The sequence below is a fragment of the Neomonachus schauinslandi genome, chromosome 11 (genome assembly GCF_002201575.2).
Source record: "Neomonachus schauinslandi chromosome 11, ASM220157v2, whole genome shotgun sequence".
NCBI lineage: Eukaryota > Metazoa > Chordata > Mammalia > Carnivora > Phocidae > Neomonachus > Neomonachus schauinslandi.
In genome coordinates, this window is record NC_058413.1 from 96698984 (window position 1) to 96719068 (window position 20085).

At 51.7% G+C, this 20085-nt stretch overlaps 1 protein-coding gene across 6 annotated transcripts in view; it reads right to left on the reverse strand.

Annotated features, from left to right (window-relative positions):
- TMPRSS4 (transmembrane serine protease 4) overlaps positions 1-20085 on the reverse strand; it is a 34230-nt gene continuing 14145 nt past the window's right edge. Inside the window, exons 2-13 of one of the 6 annotated variants that reach the window (XM_021696290.1) lie at positions 18390-18423; positions 14860-14973; positions 11980-12132; positions 10789-10918; positions 8316-8417; positions 7319-7359; positions 4967-5126; positions 3690-3856; positions 2794-2892; positions 2464-2606; positions 1085-1234; positions 1-677 (exon numbers count right to left, since the gene is read on the reverse strand). In XM_021696290.1, the coding sequence (XP_021551965.1) occupies positions 666-677; positions 1085-1234; positions 2464-2606; positions 2794-2892; positions 3690-3856; positions 4967-5126; positions 7319-7359; positions 8316-8417; positions 10789-10918; positions 11980-12132; positions 14860-14973; positions 18390-18423 (1305 nt within the window). In that variant the 3' untranslated portion in view covers positions 1-665. Of the gene's footprint in view, positions 678-1084; positions 1235-2463; positions 2607-2793; positions 2893-3656; positions 3857-4966; positions 5127-7318; positions 7360-8315; positions 8418-10788; positions 10935-11979; positions 12133-14117; positions 14243-14859; positions 14974-17955; positions 18020-18389; positions 18424-20085 lie in introns of those variants that run through there. The other 5 variants (XM_021696288.1, XM_021696289.1, XM_021696291.1 and 2 more) reach the window with 5 other exon arrangements.

Sequence of the window (20085 nt, forward strand, 5' to 3'; positions counted from 1 at the left end):
ACTGTACCCCTGAAACAAATAATACATTATATGTTAATAAAATATGCAAAAACAAGAATATGATGCAACAGTCCTAGCTCAGCCCGTAGCGCGCAGCCCAGCCCGCCCGGGGTTGAAGGCTTCACGCATCTGTTTAATAGTGGCGGCCATAGAGCTAATGGTCATGACAGTGAGTAATAGTAGTTATGCCAATAGTAAGACAGTGCCTTTTACATTACAATTAGTTTCTTGCTCAGGTGGGCTTGGGGATGGGTGGAGGAAAGGGCTGGCTCAGACCCCTTCTTCCCTCCACTCCAGCCCTTGGTGATCTGGGTTCTCACTGGAGAGTCTGCTTCCATTCCGCAGAGTAGGAAAGTTCCTTCTTGGCTTGGCAATGCCTTCTGAGACCTTGGCTGGAAGGCTGGCCTGTTCAGTGGACTGTGTCTTTCTCCTTGGGACGCCAGGAGCCCGAGGGGTGGCGGAGCTGGGGCTGCTGACGTCCTTCCGGGTGCCTGTGGACTCTGAGGGCTTTTACAGGAATGGAGACCCTTTGCTGTGCCAAGAAATGCTGAGGCTGTGGGCAGAGAGGTGTGTCCAAGGGGGCTCTTGCTCTGTCTGACTTCTAGGATCCCCAGGTGGGCAGGACAGGGGGAGGCAGTTTCCAGCAGTATGGAAGGGGGGCAGCATCATGGCTCCAACTATGAGAAGAGACGAACAAAGAGATGATTTGAAACTGGACAAGGTGGTGATGTATGCAAAATTAGCCTGCCTTTTCTGAAGCTCTTTGCTCCTCCCTCTTTTCTAGGCAAGTATCTTGAGCCTTCCCACCCTCCTCCTTAACAGAGTCTGTTCTCTGGAAACTCTGTGCCAGAGGATAGAGAATGATAAAGCTGGGTGTGTTCTATACCCTAAGACATTTGCGTTTATTTGGAATCACAGATCTAAGGAATTTCAGCTCTTCCTGGTGGAATCGCAGGTTGTTACTGGTGGGGAAAATTATTTAGTATGTAAGGGGTCATCGTAGAGCCATTTAAGTCAAAGCTAAGGATGGTTTGGTACCTTTAGGGTAGAGGAAGGGAGGGAGGGCACAACAAGTGGGGCTCACCTTCCGGACACTATAGATCCAGTTGAGATAGGCTGTGACCTTGGTGTATACTCCTGGGGTACTGGGGCCCCCACAGCCATGGCCCCAGCTCACGATACCCACCACTTGCCACTGGTCAGAGTGATACATCAGGGGCCCACCGCTGTCACCCTGTGAGACACCAGAGCAGGGGTTGCTGGGGAGGGCAGGCAGGGGTGGGGTGAAAGAGTGGGCTTCTTTTTCTTCCCCTCCTGGAGTTGGCCCATCTGTTCCTCTGTGCTCCCCACTCCTCCCCTCTGCTCTGTGCTGTTCTGCCCTCACCGCCTCTGCTCATGCTGTTCCTGCAGCCTGGAAGGCCCTTCCATTTGGGGCAAAGGGGTTCTGTTTGTGGTCAAGTAAGTTGTTGGTGTGCTTTCTCTCAGATTCACAGGGCACACTAGCAAACTGAAGGCTCTAAGGGGTTCTGCAGTGAGAAGCCCGATTCTCTTTGTTTAACCCAGTACTTCCCAAATTTATTTAGCTGCTCATGGGATGCCTGTCGTATGCCAGGTACCATTCTAGACAACTGGGATTTGGTCAATGAAAAGAACAAAGATCCTTGCCTTCGGGGAGCTTAGAGTTACACGGAAAAGAGAGAGACAATAAGCAAACAACACAATAGACCAGAATGTGTCAGATAGTGAGAAGTGCACTTTGGGTGTCTGTCCCAGTTCCTATAGCCCCTGAGACTTTGTCCCTCAGAACCCAGTAACACCATAGCCTAACTGCCCCCCTCGCGCACCACTATGAGCTCCCCAAGGGAAGAAGACACTGTCCCCCAAACCCAGTATTTACCTGGCATTCAAGAGATGGCCAAGAGCTACCTCTTGAGTGGAGGGATTTAATGACTGAGAATGGGGGCAGGAATAAGGTTAGGGCCTTTAGTGAAAATGGCTTGGAAGATCCTCTGGGGGTGGAGGGAGTGAAAATGTGTTCAGGGACTGACTGGTCAGTGGGGTTGGCGGGGCAGGCATTGCTCCAGGGCTCATCCAGCAGGACATGGGTTTTCTCTAGTCTAGTTAAGCATCTTGGCAGTTCTAGAGAAAACAGACCTGGCGTTCCTGCCCTCACGTGACTCCTACTCCTATGCGTGATGGGAAGTAAGAGCAGGTGGGGTGGGTAACACCATTTTTGTAGATGAAATACACATTTGAAATCTTTCTGCTTGTCTCTGTCCATCCATTCATCCTTCTATCCTTATCTGACTGTAATCCTTCTTTCCCTCCCTCTCTCCCTTCTTTTCTTCATCACACATTGAGTGCCCACCATATGCAAGACTTCATATGGAGTCATCGGCCCTTGGACTTAATTGTCTCTCCGGGACTAATATCTCTATCCAAGGAACTCCCTCATGCTCCCACCTGGCAGGTGTCCACGCCGCCCTCCAGGATGCCTGCGCACAGCATCTGCTCGGTAACTTCCCCCTGGTAGGCATCCTCCGCGTTGCACCGAGTGTGGTCAATGAGCTGGACTGATGCCTGCAGCAGTGTGTCGGACATCTTTCCTGGGAAGTTGAAAACATACTCATATTCCTGTTCTTGCCTCCTACCCCCACCCCAGGATAATTCTGCGGGTTACCTGACACCTTGGTGCTTGGACTTCCAGGATGGATTTTTCTCAGGGATGGTCCTCCTTCCCATCACCTCCAAGAGCTGCTCCCTCAGCCCTGTGGTCCTGAGCCCAGGACTTACCTCCGTCCTGCTCTGTAAAGCCCCATCCAATAATCCAGAGCGGAGTGGCTGGAGTGAGCTCCTCATCAAAAAAGGGCAGGCAGATGGGCCTGACCGTGCCTGCCAGGAGCAGAGAGAAAGGGGAGAGCCTGGTGGCTAAGCACTCTGGAAAGGCTGACACCAGGGTTTCTATGACCTATGTTCCAGGGGATGTTAACAAAAGTGGCATAAGAAAATTCTGTGGTCAAATAAGTTGAGGAGATATAGTTTAAACATCATAAAAACAAATTAAAAATTAAAAGGCTTGTCATATCTTTATATACTAATGTGCCCCAAGAAGAGAGCTCTACTATAAAAATGTTTCCCAAACTTACTTGAGAATAGAACTCCCTTTTTTTTTTTTCTCCAAAGGACCAGTGTCTTGTGGAACTGACAGTTGGAAATGCTGATGTAAATACTGTCCAAGCATGAGTCCTCTAACAGAGCTTCCAAGATTCCATGGGCTGCCTTAAGGGTGATGAGCTCTCTGCCCCTGGAGGAGACCAGGTGGGCACAGTAACCCCTTGGCGAGATACTGTGCAGGCTCTTGGCATTGGTTGAGGGTGGAAGATGGACTAGAGGATCTTCTAGTTCCCTTACAACCCCAAGATTGGATGAGTCTATGATTCTCACTTGAGGTGTTCCACATGGAGAAAATAGACCTCACAAGAATCCAGCAGGGGGTGGGGCGGGCTGTGAGCCGGCAGCTCAGAGGGGCCTCATGGCCCCTCACTGATGTTAGGCTGGTATATTCACGGGAAACGCATAGCTGGGGGCTTGAGAGGAGCCGTGATGTGCCCAAGGCCACTTAGTGAGCTAGTGGCAGAAGGGGATTAGAACCTGACCTAAGGGGTCTGTTCCCAGATGCCACCTCTCACCGGAGAATGTGAGTGGGAACTGCAGCTTCACAAGGGCAATGTCCTTCTCTTTGGGGTACGTGGTGTTGAGCTCAGTGATGAAGATGCTGGCCACAGGCAGGGATGGGAAGTTGCCCAGTTTGTCTGAGCCAGCCCTCACCTTCCAGGTGGAGACATCATGATACTTCCTAGGGGGGCAGAGACAGCGGGGTTCAGGCCTGAGCCAAGCATGTGTGGTCTTTGCCAAAAACTGGGTCCCCAGGGCCCTGGGGATTGGGGTGCTGAATGTCTCTGCTTTAGGAGGTAATGATGGTGAGGCCAGGGGTGGTAGAGAAGGAGCAGGTCTGAGGAATCCCCTACGAAAGGCCAAATTCTAAAAAGGGATTTGATCCTTTCCCCCAGTGAAACCTGCCCAAGAAAACTTCTAACTGGAGGGCTGGGGAAGGGGCTGTTCCCAGTGCCTGAGCTCTGGGGTCCTGGCACTCTCTCCCCCAGCACTTTTTACTGTCTGTGTTACTCATGTGGTACTCGTATTGTCAGTTACGTTATGTACTTGTCTGTCTTTCTGCTCCAGACGCTCCTGCCTGCTTAATGTGCATGGGTGGTTTCCCAGGAAAGGACTTAGAGCTTTGTCAGATCTCAAAAAAGGTGAAGAATCCCTGGCTTACACTGTGAGTTCCTCTAAGGCGCTGACAGATCTAATGCATATGGGTACATAATATAGTACTCATTAGATGTTGAACGAACGAACGAATGAATGAATGAATGAAAGAAGGAAAGCGAAGAGGGCCTGGGAGTAGTCCTTCCCCACAGGTATGGGCAGGCCTCTCTCTGCTGGCCTGTAAGGCAATCTGTGCTTTATGCTTTTTAAGTTTAAAGTTTTTTTGCTATAATGGGGGAGTGGCAGTGACTCTCGACCCTGGAATCACTCCGGAGAAGACTGGCAGAGGGAGAGCATTCTTAGGACTCCGGGGAGATGGATGGGAAGAGCTTCTGTGGAGTGCGTGCTAAGGGGCCAGACTGAGGACACTGGGTATCTGATTGCTTCCTGACTGGAAGAGGTCAAGCTTGGTGATCAAGCTTGGTGACCAGTGCCCTCTGCTCAGACCCTGGGTGCCTATCATAGGACATCGTGTCCAGTGTCTCATTGGGGCGGCCACACCCAAGGACGTGGTCTGTGGAGGGAGGGCAAAGAGGGATGAGGACACTTGAACATAAGCTGGGAGACAGGGGACCCAGACACTCAGGCCCCTCCAAGGCTTTGAGCCCCCAAGGCTTCCTCGTGGTGCAGGCCTTACCTGAAGCAGTGGGCTGCCGTGAGGATCCAGTGAGGGTCCAGAATGCTCCCTCCACAGATGTGTTGTTTGTTGTACTGGATGCTGACCTGCCAAGGCCAAGAATCCACAGAGGCCGTCTCCCCGCCCACCACCCGAGGGGCTTTCAGGCTCTCCCCACAGGCTGGAGTCAGTAGGAAGGAGGGAGAAATCAGGAGTCAGGCTCTTGAGGGATGGGACTGCCTCCCCTTGGAGCCCCGCGTATGTCCCCTTAGAACAGAGCCCTTATGACTGGAACCTGGAGGGGTGGGGGGACCAGGCCCATTTTGAGTTATTCCTAGGGAGCTGGTGTTCCAGACTATAGGCTTTCCCCCAATCTCCCCCTTCTTTGTTGGGCTTCGGAAGTGTTTATATTATGAACATGGGCGTGTCCATTGTGCTGGGAATTCATGGCCTTCAAACCAAACAGGTGATGCAGAATTACAAAAGTCCTGCCCAGGTGGCGTGTCCCAGCCACTCCTGCGGAGTATCAGCAAACAGATGCCCACAAACTGCTCTGGGAGCCGGAAGTGGGAAGAAGGTTCCAGAAATTGGATCTTCCTATCCTAAACTCACCTTTCTCCAAGTCCCTTCCCCCGTGATGAGTGAGTCTCCCAGTTTGACACGCTATGCTCTCTTTCATATGCCACTGTCCTTGGCTTTTCCATCATGACCCTCAAGCTCTGGTAAAAGCCTCCATTCCCACCTCCCTGCCCTGCCCTCAGCCTCTCCAGTCCTGGCGGTCATGGCCACAGTGGTGGTTCTCCCAGGAAAATGCTGCCATCCTTTCTGGGCCTCTGCCAGCCAGGGGCTTTTCAGACACCTCTTATTCCAAACTCTGCTTTCTCTGTGTCCTCCCCCCCCCCCCCCCACCCCCCGCCCGCTCCCTTGCAGCCCCAGGGCATCTCTCTTTCTAGGGTAGAGTTGAAAGTCCTCCTGGCAGCTACCCACTGTCCTTAGCTAAAGTCTCCGTCTAGCTGAATCGATCTGTTTTTAGCTCCCTAAAAAGTCATTCTGCTTATGCTCGAGGAAATTCCCATCCCTGAGATGCTATCCTCTTGCTATTTATCTAAACCATTGATCCATTCAGCAAATTTGTACTAAGTGCCTACTGTGTTCAGGGATGCTGGGAAGAGAGTAGAGGACAAGATAGACGGACAGACGTGGTCTCTCCCTTCTGGGAGCCTACAGCTCAGTGTTTAGCCTGGGCACCACCCCCTGGGGGCCACCCAATCCCTGGGGACTTCCCCCGTTCTGGAATTTCCATAGCTTGCCCCCTGGTGTTGGCCTGCCTTTCATTTCCTTTGTGCTTTGGTCTTCCCGGTAAGACTGACAGATCCTCAAGGGAACGTCTGTGACTTCAATCTCTCTGTGAGGACAGTGCCATTTAGTGCAGAGGGCAGATGGTGTGACTGACGGTTCAGTCATTCACTGGCCACCGTGTGTCCGTCCCCACACACGAGGGATTGTGGGTGTCACATGATAATGACAAGAAGTCTTAACATCCAACAGGGAAGCCTATGTACTGCCCAACGGCAAAGGCAGTGATGATGGCCTTGTTCCACTCAGCCCGTCCAGTGTCTGGCCAGCGTGGCAGGCTCTGGTCAGTTCTTCCACAAGGCTGGGAGGACGAGCTGGGTCACGGAGCTTGTCTTCTCTTCTGATCTCCTCTGTAAGAGCTGCATCCTCTGGGGCAGTTGGACAAAAGGGCTTCTTGCGAAGAGGAACCTCAGAAAGGTCAGGTGAATTACTCAAGATCATGCTGGAAGCCAGTGGGACTGGTGCCTGGGCCTCTCTGCGGCAGGTCAGCTGTGAGCGCTACTCAGTCCAGCACCTCCCACCTGTGACCTCGCATCTCTCTCTTGCTGCTCTCTATCTCTGTTATAAGTTCCTGAGGAGAGTGGCCAATTCTTTGACTTGTCTGGTATTTTCTACTTCCCACTAGTGTGCCTGACAGTGCTAGACACAGTCTAACTGTTTTTTTGCTAAACTGAATGCTCTGGTCTTGGATAACTGAGCACACTTTTGACAGAGGAGGCCTTGCGGGCCTGACCAGGGTGGGAGGGCATGGAGGCCCAGTTCTATCCTTTCCAGTTTTCTGTTCCCTGCCAGCTCTCTGCTTCGGTTGTGGGGTTGTGTGTGGATGGTACTAAAGAGTTCTTAATGTCCCCCAGTTGAAGGAGCACTGCCCTACAGACCCAAGGCCCAGGGAAGTTTAGTTTGGGACAAAACAGAGAGAAACTTAGAGTCTGAGAGATTTAAGAATGAGGATGAAGGTCTTTCTCCCTGCTTATTGCTGGCCCACGGCCCAAACCCTCAGAGATGGGACATACTCACCAAGGCAGTGCAGGGAGACCAGGGAGCCCGAGAGACAGGGTCTGGAAGGGAGACACAGGGCCTTGTGGTTTCTGTGGGAGGCAAGGACTCCGGTCCCCTGGCCCTGTTGACCCCAGCCCCCCTCCCAACACCTGGGAAATCTGGAACCCACGTCCTGGGGGGACTGTATAGAAACGGTATGACCACTTAGTTCATTGTGATTCGATTGGTTTGGGTTCAACGCCCCTGCTGTTCAGCACCCACTATGTGCTGGGCCCTGCCTGTGTCAGAGCCCAACCCAAGACCTTGGCATCCTGGAGTGGAAGAGAGCTGAGCCTGGAACAATGTCTGTTACACTGTGGGCTTTCCAGATGGACAAAAAGTGGGATTTCGGTGGAATTACAGGCACATGATCCTTCTGCTACCATCTTGGTCCTTTTTAAGATTTACTCTTTGGTGAATAAGCAGCCCTCAGCAGCATCCCCAAATGCTGGGGAGCCAGAATCTTCTTCGGGGCTCTCTACTGCAGTGTGACCATTTTTATCTAGCTGCTGAGCTCTCATGCACAGTGGGGAGGCAGAGGAACAGACCGCTGCCAAAGGCCATGTGGCCTTTTCTCTGGAGAGCTGGGAACGTGGAGAGGTCTTACTCTGGCCTGAGTGAGTGGCTGGGAAGGACAAAGTGGCCTTTGGAATCTTGCCTTATTGGGTTTAATCGGGAGCATAAAGCGGTAGGAAAATTTTTGGTTTTACTCTTGGATGACACGGCCACCAACAACATATGGACAGCACACTTTGTCCAGCTGTCTGTTTTATATAAAAAAGGGAGTCAACCCAGAAAACCTCTCAGAAATCTGATTCTCTAGTTCTTGGTATCTGACAGTCTGCATGGCCTGGAGTTCTTCTTGTGGTCTGGCTTACATTCCCCTTGCTGCACCTGCTCAGGGTAGCTGCCTACAGCCCTGATGGCAGCCTCCATTGTGAGCCTCTTGTGGGCCAGGAGGTGTCCTCTCACTTACCCACTTAGGTTTTGCACCTGAAGCCCCTGGCCATTCTCTGTGATTCCAACAACATCCAGATCTTGGTCTGGGCCGATCTCCACAGCTCTGAAGGTGGGTTTGCTGCTCACGTTGGGGGAGAGAGATTGAGAGAGAGAGAGAGAGAGATGTGAGGTAGGGCAGGACGTTAGAAGAAGATGGGGGGGAGTAGTTCCCACTTTCAGGAGCTGCAGTGGGAAAGAACGTGTCCTAGGACTTGGCTCTGGGCACGATGCTGATGTGGATGCTCTTGCTTCCCCAGAGCTCTGGACAAATTTTAGGGACATGTTTTCTTAACTCCCAGTTGTAGCCCTATTTCAAATGTCCCAGCATTTTTTTTTTTTTTTTTTTTTTTCTGATTCACAGCCAGGGAACTGGAAGGTGGATATTTGGTTTTCTGAACAAGGCATGTGGGCTGAATTGGGTAGTGGGGGTGCATTTATGGCTCCCTTGGAGATAGGACAGGACGAGATCAATCTTCACATGAGTCCAGAGGGTCTCTCCCTTGGACCACCCTCCCTCTTTCTCTCCACTGATCCATGTTTGTCTTCTTTCAAACCTTGGGTTTAAGTCTTTGCTCCTCCAGGAAGGCTCCCCTGATTCATCCCATTGTTCTGATTGTCCCGTCCTTCCCCATCCAGCCATGCTAGTCCTGGCTCTGTGTGCAGGGCTCAGGTTGACTGAGGCACTGGCTGACTGGCCACTGATGCTCTCACATTCTGGGCCAGGAATCCCGCACACCGGGTGGGCCCAGGTACACCTAGAAGGGCGTGAGTGTGGCGGTGCTGGGTTTCAGAGCCCTGGAGATGGAGGCGCTTGTCCTGCCTCTGACACTGGCTTGATGTGTAAGCTTGACAGGTCACGCCCTTCTCCGGGTTTCCTTAAGCCTTAGTTTCTCCCTCTGTAAAATGAGAGGTGGACCGGATAATCTCCAGAGCCCCTCCCACCTTGAACCATCTCGGGTTTTATGGTCCTGGGACAAGAAGGGCTTCTTATCTAGGTGGAGGAAGGAAAGTAGAGAAATTTGAGACCCGGAAGGAGGGACAGTGGTGGAAACGGACAGTCCCCGGAAAGGTAAGCTCTGACCAGCTTTGATTCTGTAGAACTCAAGAAGCCAGCTGGTTTGGTGCGTTAGTGCACTCCGAAAGGACAGAAATTCCAGGATCCTATTACCTTAAGAAGCCCCAGAGACACCTTGGTTGCGTAAGGCAGCTGCAGCCCGTGGAGCTGGGAGCTGGGCACCCCTGACGCCGCAGGGGCTGGACTGCCGTGGAGGGGAGGGGCTGGCTGCAGGGGAGGCTGGGCCGGCCGGGTGGCTGCTGGGGGTGGGGTGGGGGGAGGAAGAGCAGGGCCAGGGCGTGCCTTCCCACCTCTCCTCAAAAATGAAGGAGGCAGAGGTGGCCTGTCCAGGGTTGCGTCCCACGGCAGGTATTGAGCAGTAAAGACCTGATAACCAGAGAGCAGAGGGGGCCAAAAGGTCTGATGGATCAGTAATGCTGCTGGGAGCATTTATTGAAAAAGAACCTGGAGGCTGCTTTTTAGGGGTGGATGGGAGAAAGTTCTGTGATTGATTGACAGTGTCTGCCTGTCCAGTTTCTTAGCGTCCTTGGGGGCTTGCCAGGGAGAGTCCTTGGGAACCTACCCCACTCTGCAGCTGAATAAATGGGTATTTTCCCTCCTCTCTGGTTAGGCTCTCTGAGTGATCGGTGGCCTTACCTCTCCTCCCTTTATAGGGAAAGCCTTGGGGGAGGAGAGAATTACCCAAGCTAGAGACAGAGACATTGCTAGAACTCCTGATGCCCAGGAATTAAGGGGTCTTGGGCACAGACCCCAAGCCTCTTCCTCCCAGCTCCTGCCGAAGCAAGTTACTTATCTTCCCTGAACCTATTTCTAAAATAGATACAGTAATAACTACCTTTGTGGTTTTTGCCAAGATCAAATGAATATAAACACAGCATGCAAATCACCCTTATGATTACATAACTCTTGATCCACTGAAGATTTGGAGCTGTTTTAGAAATTTGCTGAGAGAGCTGGGATTGCTGATGGGGCGCCAATGTAATCAGGTTTGTTTAAGCTGAATTTTAACTCAATGGGACATTGAAGAAGTAAATATTACACTCTGGGACAGGGTGTCTTCTTGCAGAGCCGTGAAAGAGTGAGGGTCTTGAGGAGCCAGCACTGTGTGTTGGGGGTGTGTGGTGAGGCTTATATTCTCTCGCTGCACCTGATAACTGTCCTGTGACATTGCCAGTGCTTGCCCCAATTAACCCTTGAGGAAACTGGGGCTTAGGAGATTGACCTTCACGTTGCTTGTATGTGAAAGTGCTCAGGTTCAAGGGCAGTTCTGTCTGACTCCAGTATTTATATTTTTAGGAAGGGAGGAAGGAAAGGGGGAAGAAGGGAGGAGGTCATAGGGACGAGGGGACAGCCTCTGGAGGCTGGGGCCAGGTACCTGTCATAGCCCATCTGCCCACAGGCTATCTTGGCCAGAGCTTCTGTGAAGTTGTCGAAGCAGGCAGAGGCCCAGCTCTGTGTGGCCGGGTCCAGCACCTGCAGGGTGGATCGGTCCCTGGAGAGGCGGACTGCGAGGGGGAGAACCTGGGTCAGTTGCAGGGCAGGGGCCTGTCTGGCCCATGTCCCTCAGAATTCATCATGGGACCAGCACAACCTCCCTACACCCAGACCCTAGAGCATCATAGAACACCAACCCTTTCAACCTCGGGGTAAGTTCTTCCATTTGGCTTCGCCTGACTGAGCTTCATTTTTATGGTAGCCAGGGTGACCAGATGTCCTGGAAACAACCTCCTTGTGGACCTGTTGTCCTGGCACAATTACCAGCAGCTCTCTATTTTATTCTTAGAGATACCAGTTTTGGTGATCTATGGTGACTCTACCCATGGTCCACACAGCTTGCCTGGCCTGGGGGACTTCTCAGTGAGGAACCTAGCTCCTTTTCCATGTGAGGTCAGAGGGAGGAGGTTGAGAGGGAGGTACTTTTGCAGTAGGATGGCAGGTGCCCATAGGCATTTGACTGCTGATAAAAAAAAAAGATATATGCAAGAAGTCACTTAGTCCTGCCCCTCAGAACCCCCCAACACCCATCTCCTGGGCTGTCCTTTCTCTCCAGAGCCCAAGTACTAGGTGGGTGAAGTTGGGCCAGCCCCGGCCAAGAAAGAAGATGAGTTTTTGTTGGAAACATCTCCTATTGCTTTGAAGGACCTAGCTCAGTCTTGTTACATAGGAGGCTGCAGTAAACACCTAATGAATAGAAAGATCAGTAGCTGGTTGACGGTCTGACACTCACTTTTCTAGTCCCCTTGAAAGAACAGGTTTCTTTCTTTCAACAGGAACTCCCCAGGGTCATCCAATCCAGCCGCCTGCCTCAGTCCCACCCCGGTGTAGCAGAACGGGGCAGGCTATGTTACAATTTCCTGTCCCTTCTGGTCCGCATTTGTTCATCATATTCACTGAATATTTGCTACATCGTAAGTACTGGGGCCCTAGTCCTGTTGTTCTTAAGAACCTTACAATAGGGATGGAAACTGACAAGTCATTTGGCAGATGCTGTGCAGTGGATCAAGGGGGACCTGAGCTGGTTTCCTGCTGTGCCAACTCCCCCAGTGCCTCCAGCCCCTAGACTCACCTGCCACTGGGGACCCATCGGGGAAGGTCTTGACACAGAGCTGCTCGTCCTCCCCGGAGGCACAGTCCTGCTGGCCGTCACACACCTGCCTCCTCGGGATGACGTGGAGAGGCTGCCCGCAGAGGAAGTAGTATTTGTCCAGAATCACCTTGACTGGAAGGCAGGGGCAGGGAGGGGGCAGACAGGGCTGACGGTCAAGCAGGCAGCCCCGGGGGGGTGGGAGAGGCTGTGTTTCCCTGAAAACATGCTGGGCTTCAAGACAGGCAGATGAGGGCTCCAGACGCAGTGACGCCACTTGGTAGCCTGGGTACTTGGTCCTGAGCCTCAGTTTCCTGATCTGTAAAGTAACACCTATCCCATACCTACAAGATGGCTGAGGCATCAAGCGAGAGAATGTGCAGGAGAAATTTAGAAACAGCCCCCGCTGGCCTCATCCTCCTGGTGCTGGCACAGTGCCTCTGGTAACGAATAGACAACACGGGGCCTGGAGCCCAAAGACGAGAGCGCTGGCCCTGCCGCCTCTCGTGTGACTTTAGACCCATCACATCCCCTCCCAGGGCCTCGGTTTTCTCATCTGTACAGTGGGGTGAGGTGGTTGAGAACGTTTGGTGAGCTGGTGGCCGTGAGTGTCTTGTAACCACCGAGTGCTATTCTAGAACTAGGTGTTTTGATCCGGGGCTGAGAGATCCCTGAAGGGCTTGGCGGCGTGTTGTGTTTTGTCTTCGGCCTGCTGCTTTCAAATTCTGTTGCTCCTTTGCTGCCTTGGGCTGACGGGACTGAGTCTAGTTTGTGACTCCTCAGCGAATGAATACTTCACATTCCTAAAGGCTCCTGGTGGGAAGAGACCCCCCTGCCTAACTGAACCCTCCCCTGGCCCGAAGCCCCCTCCTGCTGTCCAGTGTTGCTCCTGGCTAGCCCTGCAAGTGACAGTGGTAAGTCTGACGGTGGCCTCGCTGGTCACTGCTGAGAGCTTCCCATGCACTGCCTTGTGTAATCCTGACAACAACCTGAGGTGGCTGGGGTCATGATGAACTCACATTATAAGTGGGGGACACTGAGATTTACAGAGTTGGGGTTTATTTCCCAAGGCTACACAGCACTTATGTGTAGAGCCAGAATTCCAGTCAGGGTCTGTCTAACTCCAAAGCTCTTTGCTGCCTCTCCATGCCTTCCCTGAGGGGCTTCGAGATGGGGTCTGCTGGCCCGGATGCCCCTGGTGTGAGGGAGCACCGGAGAAGAAGCAGGCTGAATCTTTCCTAGACCTTCAGAGTTTGGTTCATGGTCAGGAGCTAGGGTAAGGCAGGCTCACTCTAGCCTCTTGGGACAAAGCCAGGACATAGTATCACCAGTTGAGACCCCAGAAGCGAAAAAGTTGAGGGAGCCTTGCCTGGGATGGAGGCTCAAATGACCTTCTCTGGTTGCAGAACCTGGGGGCCCACGGCATGGAAGCCACACAGGACCTTGTGGGATGGGGAGACCCCACTTCTGAATCATGCACCACTGCCTGCCCGGGCATGCCCTGGATGAATCTTGGCCCCTTCTCCTCTCTCCAGTGTGGCAGGGCACAGGCTCAAAGAAAGCAAGCTCTCCTTCATATTAGCCTAAATAGAACAGGCTTAGGACGGCAGCTGTGCTTATGCTGCTGCAAACCCAGGGCCAAGGGCCAGCCAAGGTCAGGAAGAAATCCGCATCTCACAGCTCAGCGGGGCTCTCCGGGATCTGGGTGGTGTTTGTGTCGTGGATCTGCATTTCCATTGCCACAGATGGAAAGGGACTCGTTCAGTCTGGGTCCCGGGGGTCCCGTCCCAGCTGTCTCTAACTGCCAGTCCTCTCTGAGCCTAGATGCTCAAGTGGAGGGGGAGGGTTTGGGCCCAGTGATCTGGGAGTGCGCGGTGGCTGTTGCTGGGGAAATGCCACCATGGTTCCAAGTGCAGCTCCTCAAGGGCCCGTGCTACCCCGTTAGCAAACACATGCTTTTGTGTATGGCCTTGGTCACATCTCTGCACCCTGTCCGGTGACCCACACTTGGGCACGACCTAATTTTCATCCAGGTGTTTTACATTATCTCCGATATCCCTCTGGGAGAGACAGGATGTTTTACAGAGGAGACTGAAGTTGACAGAGGTCAAAGGACTTACTCAAGGTCACACAGCAAGGGGCTGTGCCGGGGTCCTCACCCAGGTGTCCCGACTGCTAGCCTGGTCCGCTGGGCCCTGCTCCCCACCCTGAGAGTGCCGTCAGTAGCCTGCTGTGACTGTGGGGGAGGGGAAGGCAAGGACAGTCACAGGAGTGGGAGTGGAGACCAGGATGGTGGGCACGGCGGGTCATTCAGTTCACTCTTTGTCGCTGAGTGGCCTGCTCACTGGGTCTCAGGCACTGGCAGGGAGGAAGACAGAGCTACAGGCAGTGTGTGTGTGTGCATGCGTGCGTGCGCGCCTGGGTGGCTTCCCGTGTGCCCCCCGTCTGTGTCCCTCTCTCACAGGTGGAAAGGCTCCCCGCTCTTATAGCCGGTAGGGCTGCTCCGGTGTCTGCAGGCGCCTGACTAAGGAGGCAGGGGCGTGGCTGCCCTGGCCGGTTGCCTGCGTGGCTTTGTACCGTGTGCAGCTGTGCTTTCCCTGTGGTAGAGATCATCTGGGGTAGGTGGGGGCTGCGTTCACCTCCCCCCCTTCACTCTTGGAGGAAGGCTCCCTTCAGAGCAGGGGGTGGACGCATGTCACACAAAGCGTTCTGCAGCTCACCTGCCTGTGGCAGCTGGGTGCAAGGGTGGAGGGTAAGGTTGGGCTTGGAGGGGAGGTGGCAGCTGCCGTTTCCTGTGGGGGATGAAGGGGAGGTGGGGGCAGTAATGAGGGGGTGAGGGTAGGGGTGGGGGCTGCCACTTACTGAGGACAGCCATGATGATGATGGTCGCCAGGCTCAGCAGTGCTGCGATGATGGGGATGCCAACCTTTTTGAAGGTTTCCAGGGGAGTGCGAGGTTTGCGCAGGGGGGTGACGTCTGTGAGGCAGAGGGAGAGAGCCTGCAGTCAGCACTTGGAGCCCACCCCTGCCAAGGCCCACAGCCTCCCTGCCCTCTGGCCCTGGTGCTGAGCCGCAGAATGCTTTGGGTACAGTTTTGCTTAGCGCTTGGGTTTTATTCCTGCAGACTGGGCTTAGCTTCAACAGTGCATGGTCACCCCCCCTCCTTCGCTTACCCAGGCTTATCCATCTTTCACCTGTGCCCCTCAAAGGAGACTCCAGACCATGGTGTCTTCTCCTTGTCTTGACTTAGCCTATTCTGCAATGTTTCACCCTGTCGGGTCTGCCCTGCATCTGCCCCGGGAGAGGCAAGTACTCATTTACTTTACTATCATTTATCCTCTTTTCTGACTTATCTTTTGGTTAAACTGTAAGCTTGAGGGCAGGGACCTCCAACGCATCCCATGCTTCATAGAGCCCTGGTACATGCTTGTGAATGAACACATCCTAAGGGCCTCCATCTCCAACTCAACTCAGCAGATGGTGAGTCCCTAGAATGGTCCTCATCTTTAAGGAGATGCCAGTTTGGGGGAAGAAGCACACAAGGACAGAGTTGCCAGTACCACCAGACACCACCAAAACACTTAAATGGGCCTCTGTAGGTGGCGATGGGGTGGGGTGGGGCTGGACCAGCTGGGCAGAGGCCTGGGGGTGTTGACTGTGGGCTCCTCGTGTGCTTGAGATGTAACATGAGCAAGTGCGTATTGTGGAGGGAGCACTGGCAGCGTCAGTGTGTGGAGAGTCTTGAACGCCATGCCGGGAATTTGGATTTTACCGGGAAGGCAGTGTGGAGCCGTGGGAAGCTTTGAGCAGTAGCGAGACATGATCACCTTCATATTTAGAAAGGTGAATCTTTCATCAGGAAGGAGGTGGATGGGAACAAGAGTTTGGGGATAGGGAGACCAGGTAGGAGCCTAGAGATGCCTAAAACAGAGGTAATAATAACTATATTGTCTTTTTCATACGGTTATCCAAGGAGGTGGTACCAGGGCCAGGATTTGAAAAGTTAAATTCTCAGGAAGTACCCGAGATAGGTCCTCTTGCATCCCCTCTCCTTGCAGGCAATAAGCTGTGGCAGGTGCACGGAACTTCTCCAGGGCGAGCTAGGGCAGGAAGTCTGGCAGCCTTGAGTCCCTGGAAGGCGATAGGTCAGCTTTCTTTCCCTCACCTCCCCATGGCTTGGTCTGTCACCTTCCTTGTGAGGCCTTCTTGACCTCCCTTTTTAAAAGATAATCTTCCAGTATTTCCTGTCCTCTTTCCCCATTTTTAAAAACATCAGCTCTTAACATACTCTGTATTTTATATATTATATATATTTTCCATTTCCTCCCATCCCTGCCTGAAATGAAGACTCTATGAAGATAAGGAATTTTTTTTTTCTTCTTCTTCTTCTCCTTCTCCTTCTCCTTCTCCTTCTTCTGTCACTGCTGAGTCCTAGGTGCTTCAGCAGGTATTTGTCGAGTGAATACATGCATCGCTCTTTGCTTGATCTCTTAAGCACCTCCTTTCCGTCTTTGTTACAGGTCTCGTTTCCTGGCTTGAATGAGGGCTGGGTTATATGTCTGTCTCGATCGCTTTCCTCAGCTCTTCAAAAGCAGAGAATGGCATCCAACCATAGACTGGTGCTCAGGAAGTGCTGGTATCATTGTTGAAAGGGAAAGCGTAGGAAATGTTTCGTCTCCTCAGGAGAGTTTAAGCCTCAGGCACAAAGCACAGGCCTGTGGGGTGTGGGCTGGTGTTGCCCATCAGGGGCAGGAGCAGGCACCAGGGAGCTTCTCAATCTTAGCAGGTACGGTTTGAAGGTTCCAGCAGTCAGTGTACAGAGCTGTCCTCTGTCCCGTGGCCGTGGACATGGCGACATTTTGTCCATTCCTCCTTCATGCATGATTTATTTATTGAGCACCTTCTGCTGGGGGCGTGAGGTGGGCTGGTTTTCTCAGAGGTGCATCATTTCTTGGGAGCCCCTCGAGGGGTTCCCCTGTCCAGGTCCCCATGTCTCTGCCTCCCTGATCCTCAGGGAGAACAGCATCAGGAAGGGTAGGGTTTTCTTGGTTTACGTTTCGTACGTAAAGTTGACAAAGCCACCATGAGCTATGTGAAGAGCCTCCCTGCCTGCCCCTGTTCCTTCCTCCAGCCGGTCCTGCCCACCACTGCAGGACAGAGCCTCCCAGCATACTGCTGTCATCCTGTCACATCCCTGCCTGAGAACCCTCCGTGACTTCTGGATCTAGACCACACTCTTCTCCAGACTTGCAAAGCCAGTGGGATTTGGGGCCACGTGGACTTCCCACTGCTAATCCTCGCCGGTCCTCAGTGCCACACGGGCAGTTTCTGCCCTGGTCCTTGTGCACCTGCCTTCATTCCCGTCTTTGAACCTTTGCTCCTGCTCGTCCCTTCACCACTGAAACCCTCATTACTTCCTTCTGTTTCGTGATAGTTTACTCCTGTGGGGACTTTGTCAAAGCTTGCCTGACCCCATGACGCTATCATCTCTGATCGCTTGGCACTGATCGCTCCTCGAGCTCCCTTCATGTTGGCATTGGTAGCAAATCGAACTTGTTTTCTGGTTTGGTGGTTCTCAGGCTTACTCGGGTGGTGGAGCTCTTGGATGTCTGGTGTTCTCTGGGGACACAGGGGTCTACCGGTCTATCGAATTCCAGAGCATAAACTAGGCACCATCTTACTTGCGGAAGATTACATTGTTTGTGATCATTATTAACGTGGGGCCCTGAAATTGTTGAAGTAAGTGGGATTGGTTATTTCCTTGTGGATCTGTCATATTAGTTTGTGCTTTGCTGATCCAGCAGGCTATCATCAGGAATAGCTCTCAGTGGTTTAACAAAATGGAATGGGAGGGGAAAAAAACCAAAACCTTAAATTTGGGAACACTTTATCTGTTAAATTATTCTTCTCCTGTAAATCAGGCAAACACTATCATTTTCTAGTCTACCAGGGAAAATACCTTTGTCCAGCATGTTCCATGGAAGTGGTCAGACTGGCAGCTCCGTGAGGGCAGGGACTCTGGCTTTCTTACTTCCTGTTTTAGTCCAGTGTCTAACCCAGAACCTGGCACGTGGCACACTCAGAGTTGTTGAATGAATAAGAAAGTGAGTAACTGAATGAACGAGTTGGAGAATCACTGCTCTTGGGGTTTTAGGTTTGTTGGTCCTATTTCCCTGGAGACCATGCTTCCTACTTCTAGAATTATCCTGGACCTTACAGTTGCTTAATACATTTTTGTTGAATGATGAATGGGTGGGTGGTTGGAGATCTTCCACAGCATTTAGCCCTCGGTGGTGGTGGTGAGGGCCATGCAAGAGGGGTATAGTATCTGTTTGGTAACTGGTTGAAACTTGGAGGCTGAGGTGGACAAGGCAAAGCTGGACCTGAGCTTACCAAGGCTGTTCAGGGGTTGATTGCTGTCAGGATCCTGTAATTGAAGGAAAAACAGTCAGTGAGTTGAGTGAGGGAGCCTCTCAGGCTGGGGCTAAGGACCCAGGGGAGGCTCTTGGTTCTTATTTGCATCCCCTTCTCTCTGCTGAATCTAAGTTGGGGGGCTCGGTGATATCTCACTGGCTCAAAATATAAAATTCAGGGGCTCCTGGGTGGTTCAGTCATTAAGCGTCTGCCCTTGGCTCAGGTCATGATCCCAGGGTCCTGGGATCGAGCCCCGCATTGGGCTCTCTGCTCAGCGGGAAGCCTGCTTCTCCCTCTCCCACTCCCCCTGCTTGTGTTCCCTCTCTCACTGTCTCTCTTTCTGTCAAATAATAAAATATGTGTATATATATATTACACACACACATATATATGTAAAATTCAGTTATGCATCTATATTACCTGGTACAACTAGCTTACTAATTGTAACAACTAGTTAGCAATTGTGGAAATGTTAGGCTGCTGGGTTGTTGTATTACTGAGTTTCTTAGAATGATTCTGCTCAGCCGTCTGTTTTGGTCAACTATTTGTCTACTTTTATAGATGTCTTAGTTCTGTAAAAACTTGGACACTTCACAAAAGGGGTACTTCAATGGCCAATCTGTGCCAAAAGATGCTCAGTATCATTGCTCATTAGGCAAATGCAAATTGACACCACAATGAGATATCTCTGGGTAGACACCTGAATGGCTAAAATTAAAAAGACTGACAATACTAAGTGTTGGTGAGGATGTGGAATATTGGAACTCTTATACACTGTTGTCAGGAGTATAAATTAGTACAGATACTTTGGGAAACGGCCTAGCTGAATCTGCTAAATCTAACTATGTGGCTATTCTAGGATTCTGTGACCCAGGAATTAGCCAGGAGAAATGAGTGCATGTGTCTAGTGAAATATCTGTACACAAATATTTGTAGTAACTGCATTCATAATAGCTAAAAATTGGAAAAACCCAAATGTCCATCACTGGTGGAGTAGATAAATTGTGGTATATTCATATGATGGAGTATATTTTAACAATAGACCAACATAACCTAGTGCTAAAGTGCAATGACCTATGGGGATGAATCTCATAGACATAATAATGAAGGAAAGAAAGTAGACACAAAAGAGTATGCTCTGTATGATTTCATATATATAGATTTTAAAAGGTAAAGTTAATCTATGGCGATGCAAGTCAGAATAGTGACTACCACTGGGGAAGTGGGGCAGTTATTGGAAGCAGCACAATGGAAACTTCTGGAATGTTGGAAAACTTATATATATATATCAAGTTGTCCTTGATCTAAGTGTTGGTTACATGGGGGTACATATGTTTAATATTCACTGGGGGGTACACTTTAGATTCGAGTGCTTTATTGAATGTATGTTATCCTTAACAGAGCAAACAAAGACAAAACCCTACCAGAGCACTATGGTACTTCTGCAGGTGTACTCTTAGGTCACCATGGACACACATACACAAACACAAGCCTCTGTTCTTCCAGTTACACCACTGCGTGTGTGCGCTCAGCACACACGCAGCCACATAGGGTCACAAACAGGAGCCATGCACACAAGGCTCACGTACGAAGTCCATTCGCCCCCTCGCCTGCAAAGCAAAGAGTAAGGGGAGGGGACTGCCAAGGCTCATGCCTCACTCTCGTGCCTCCCAGA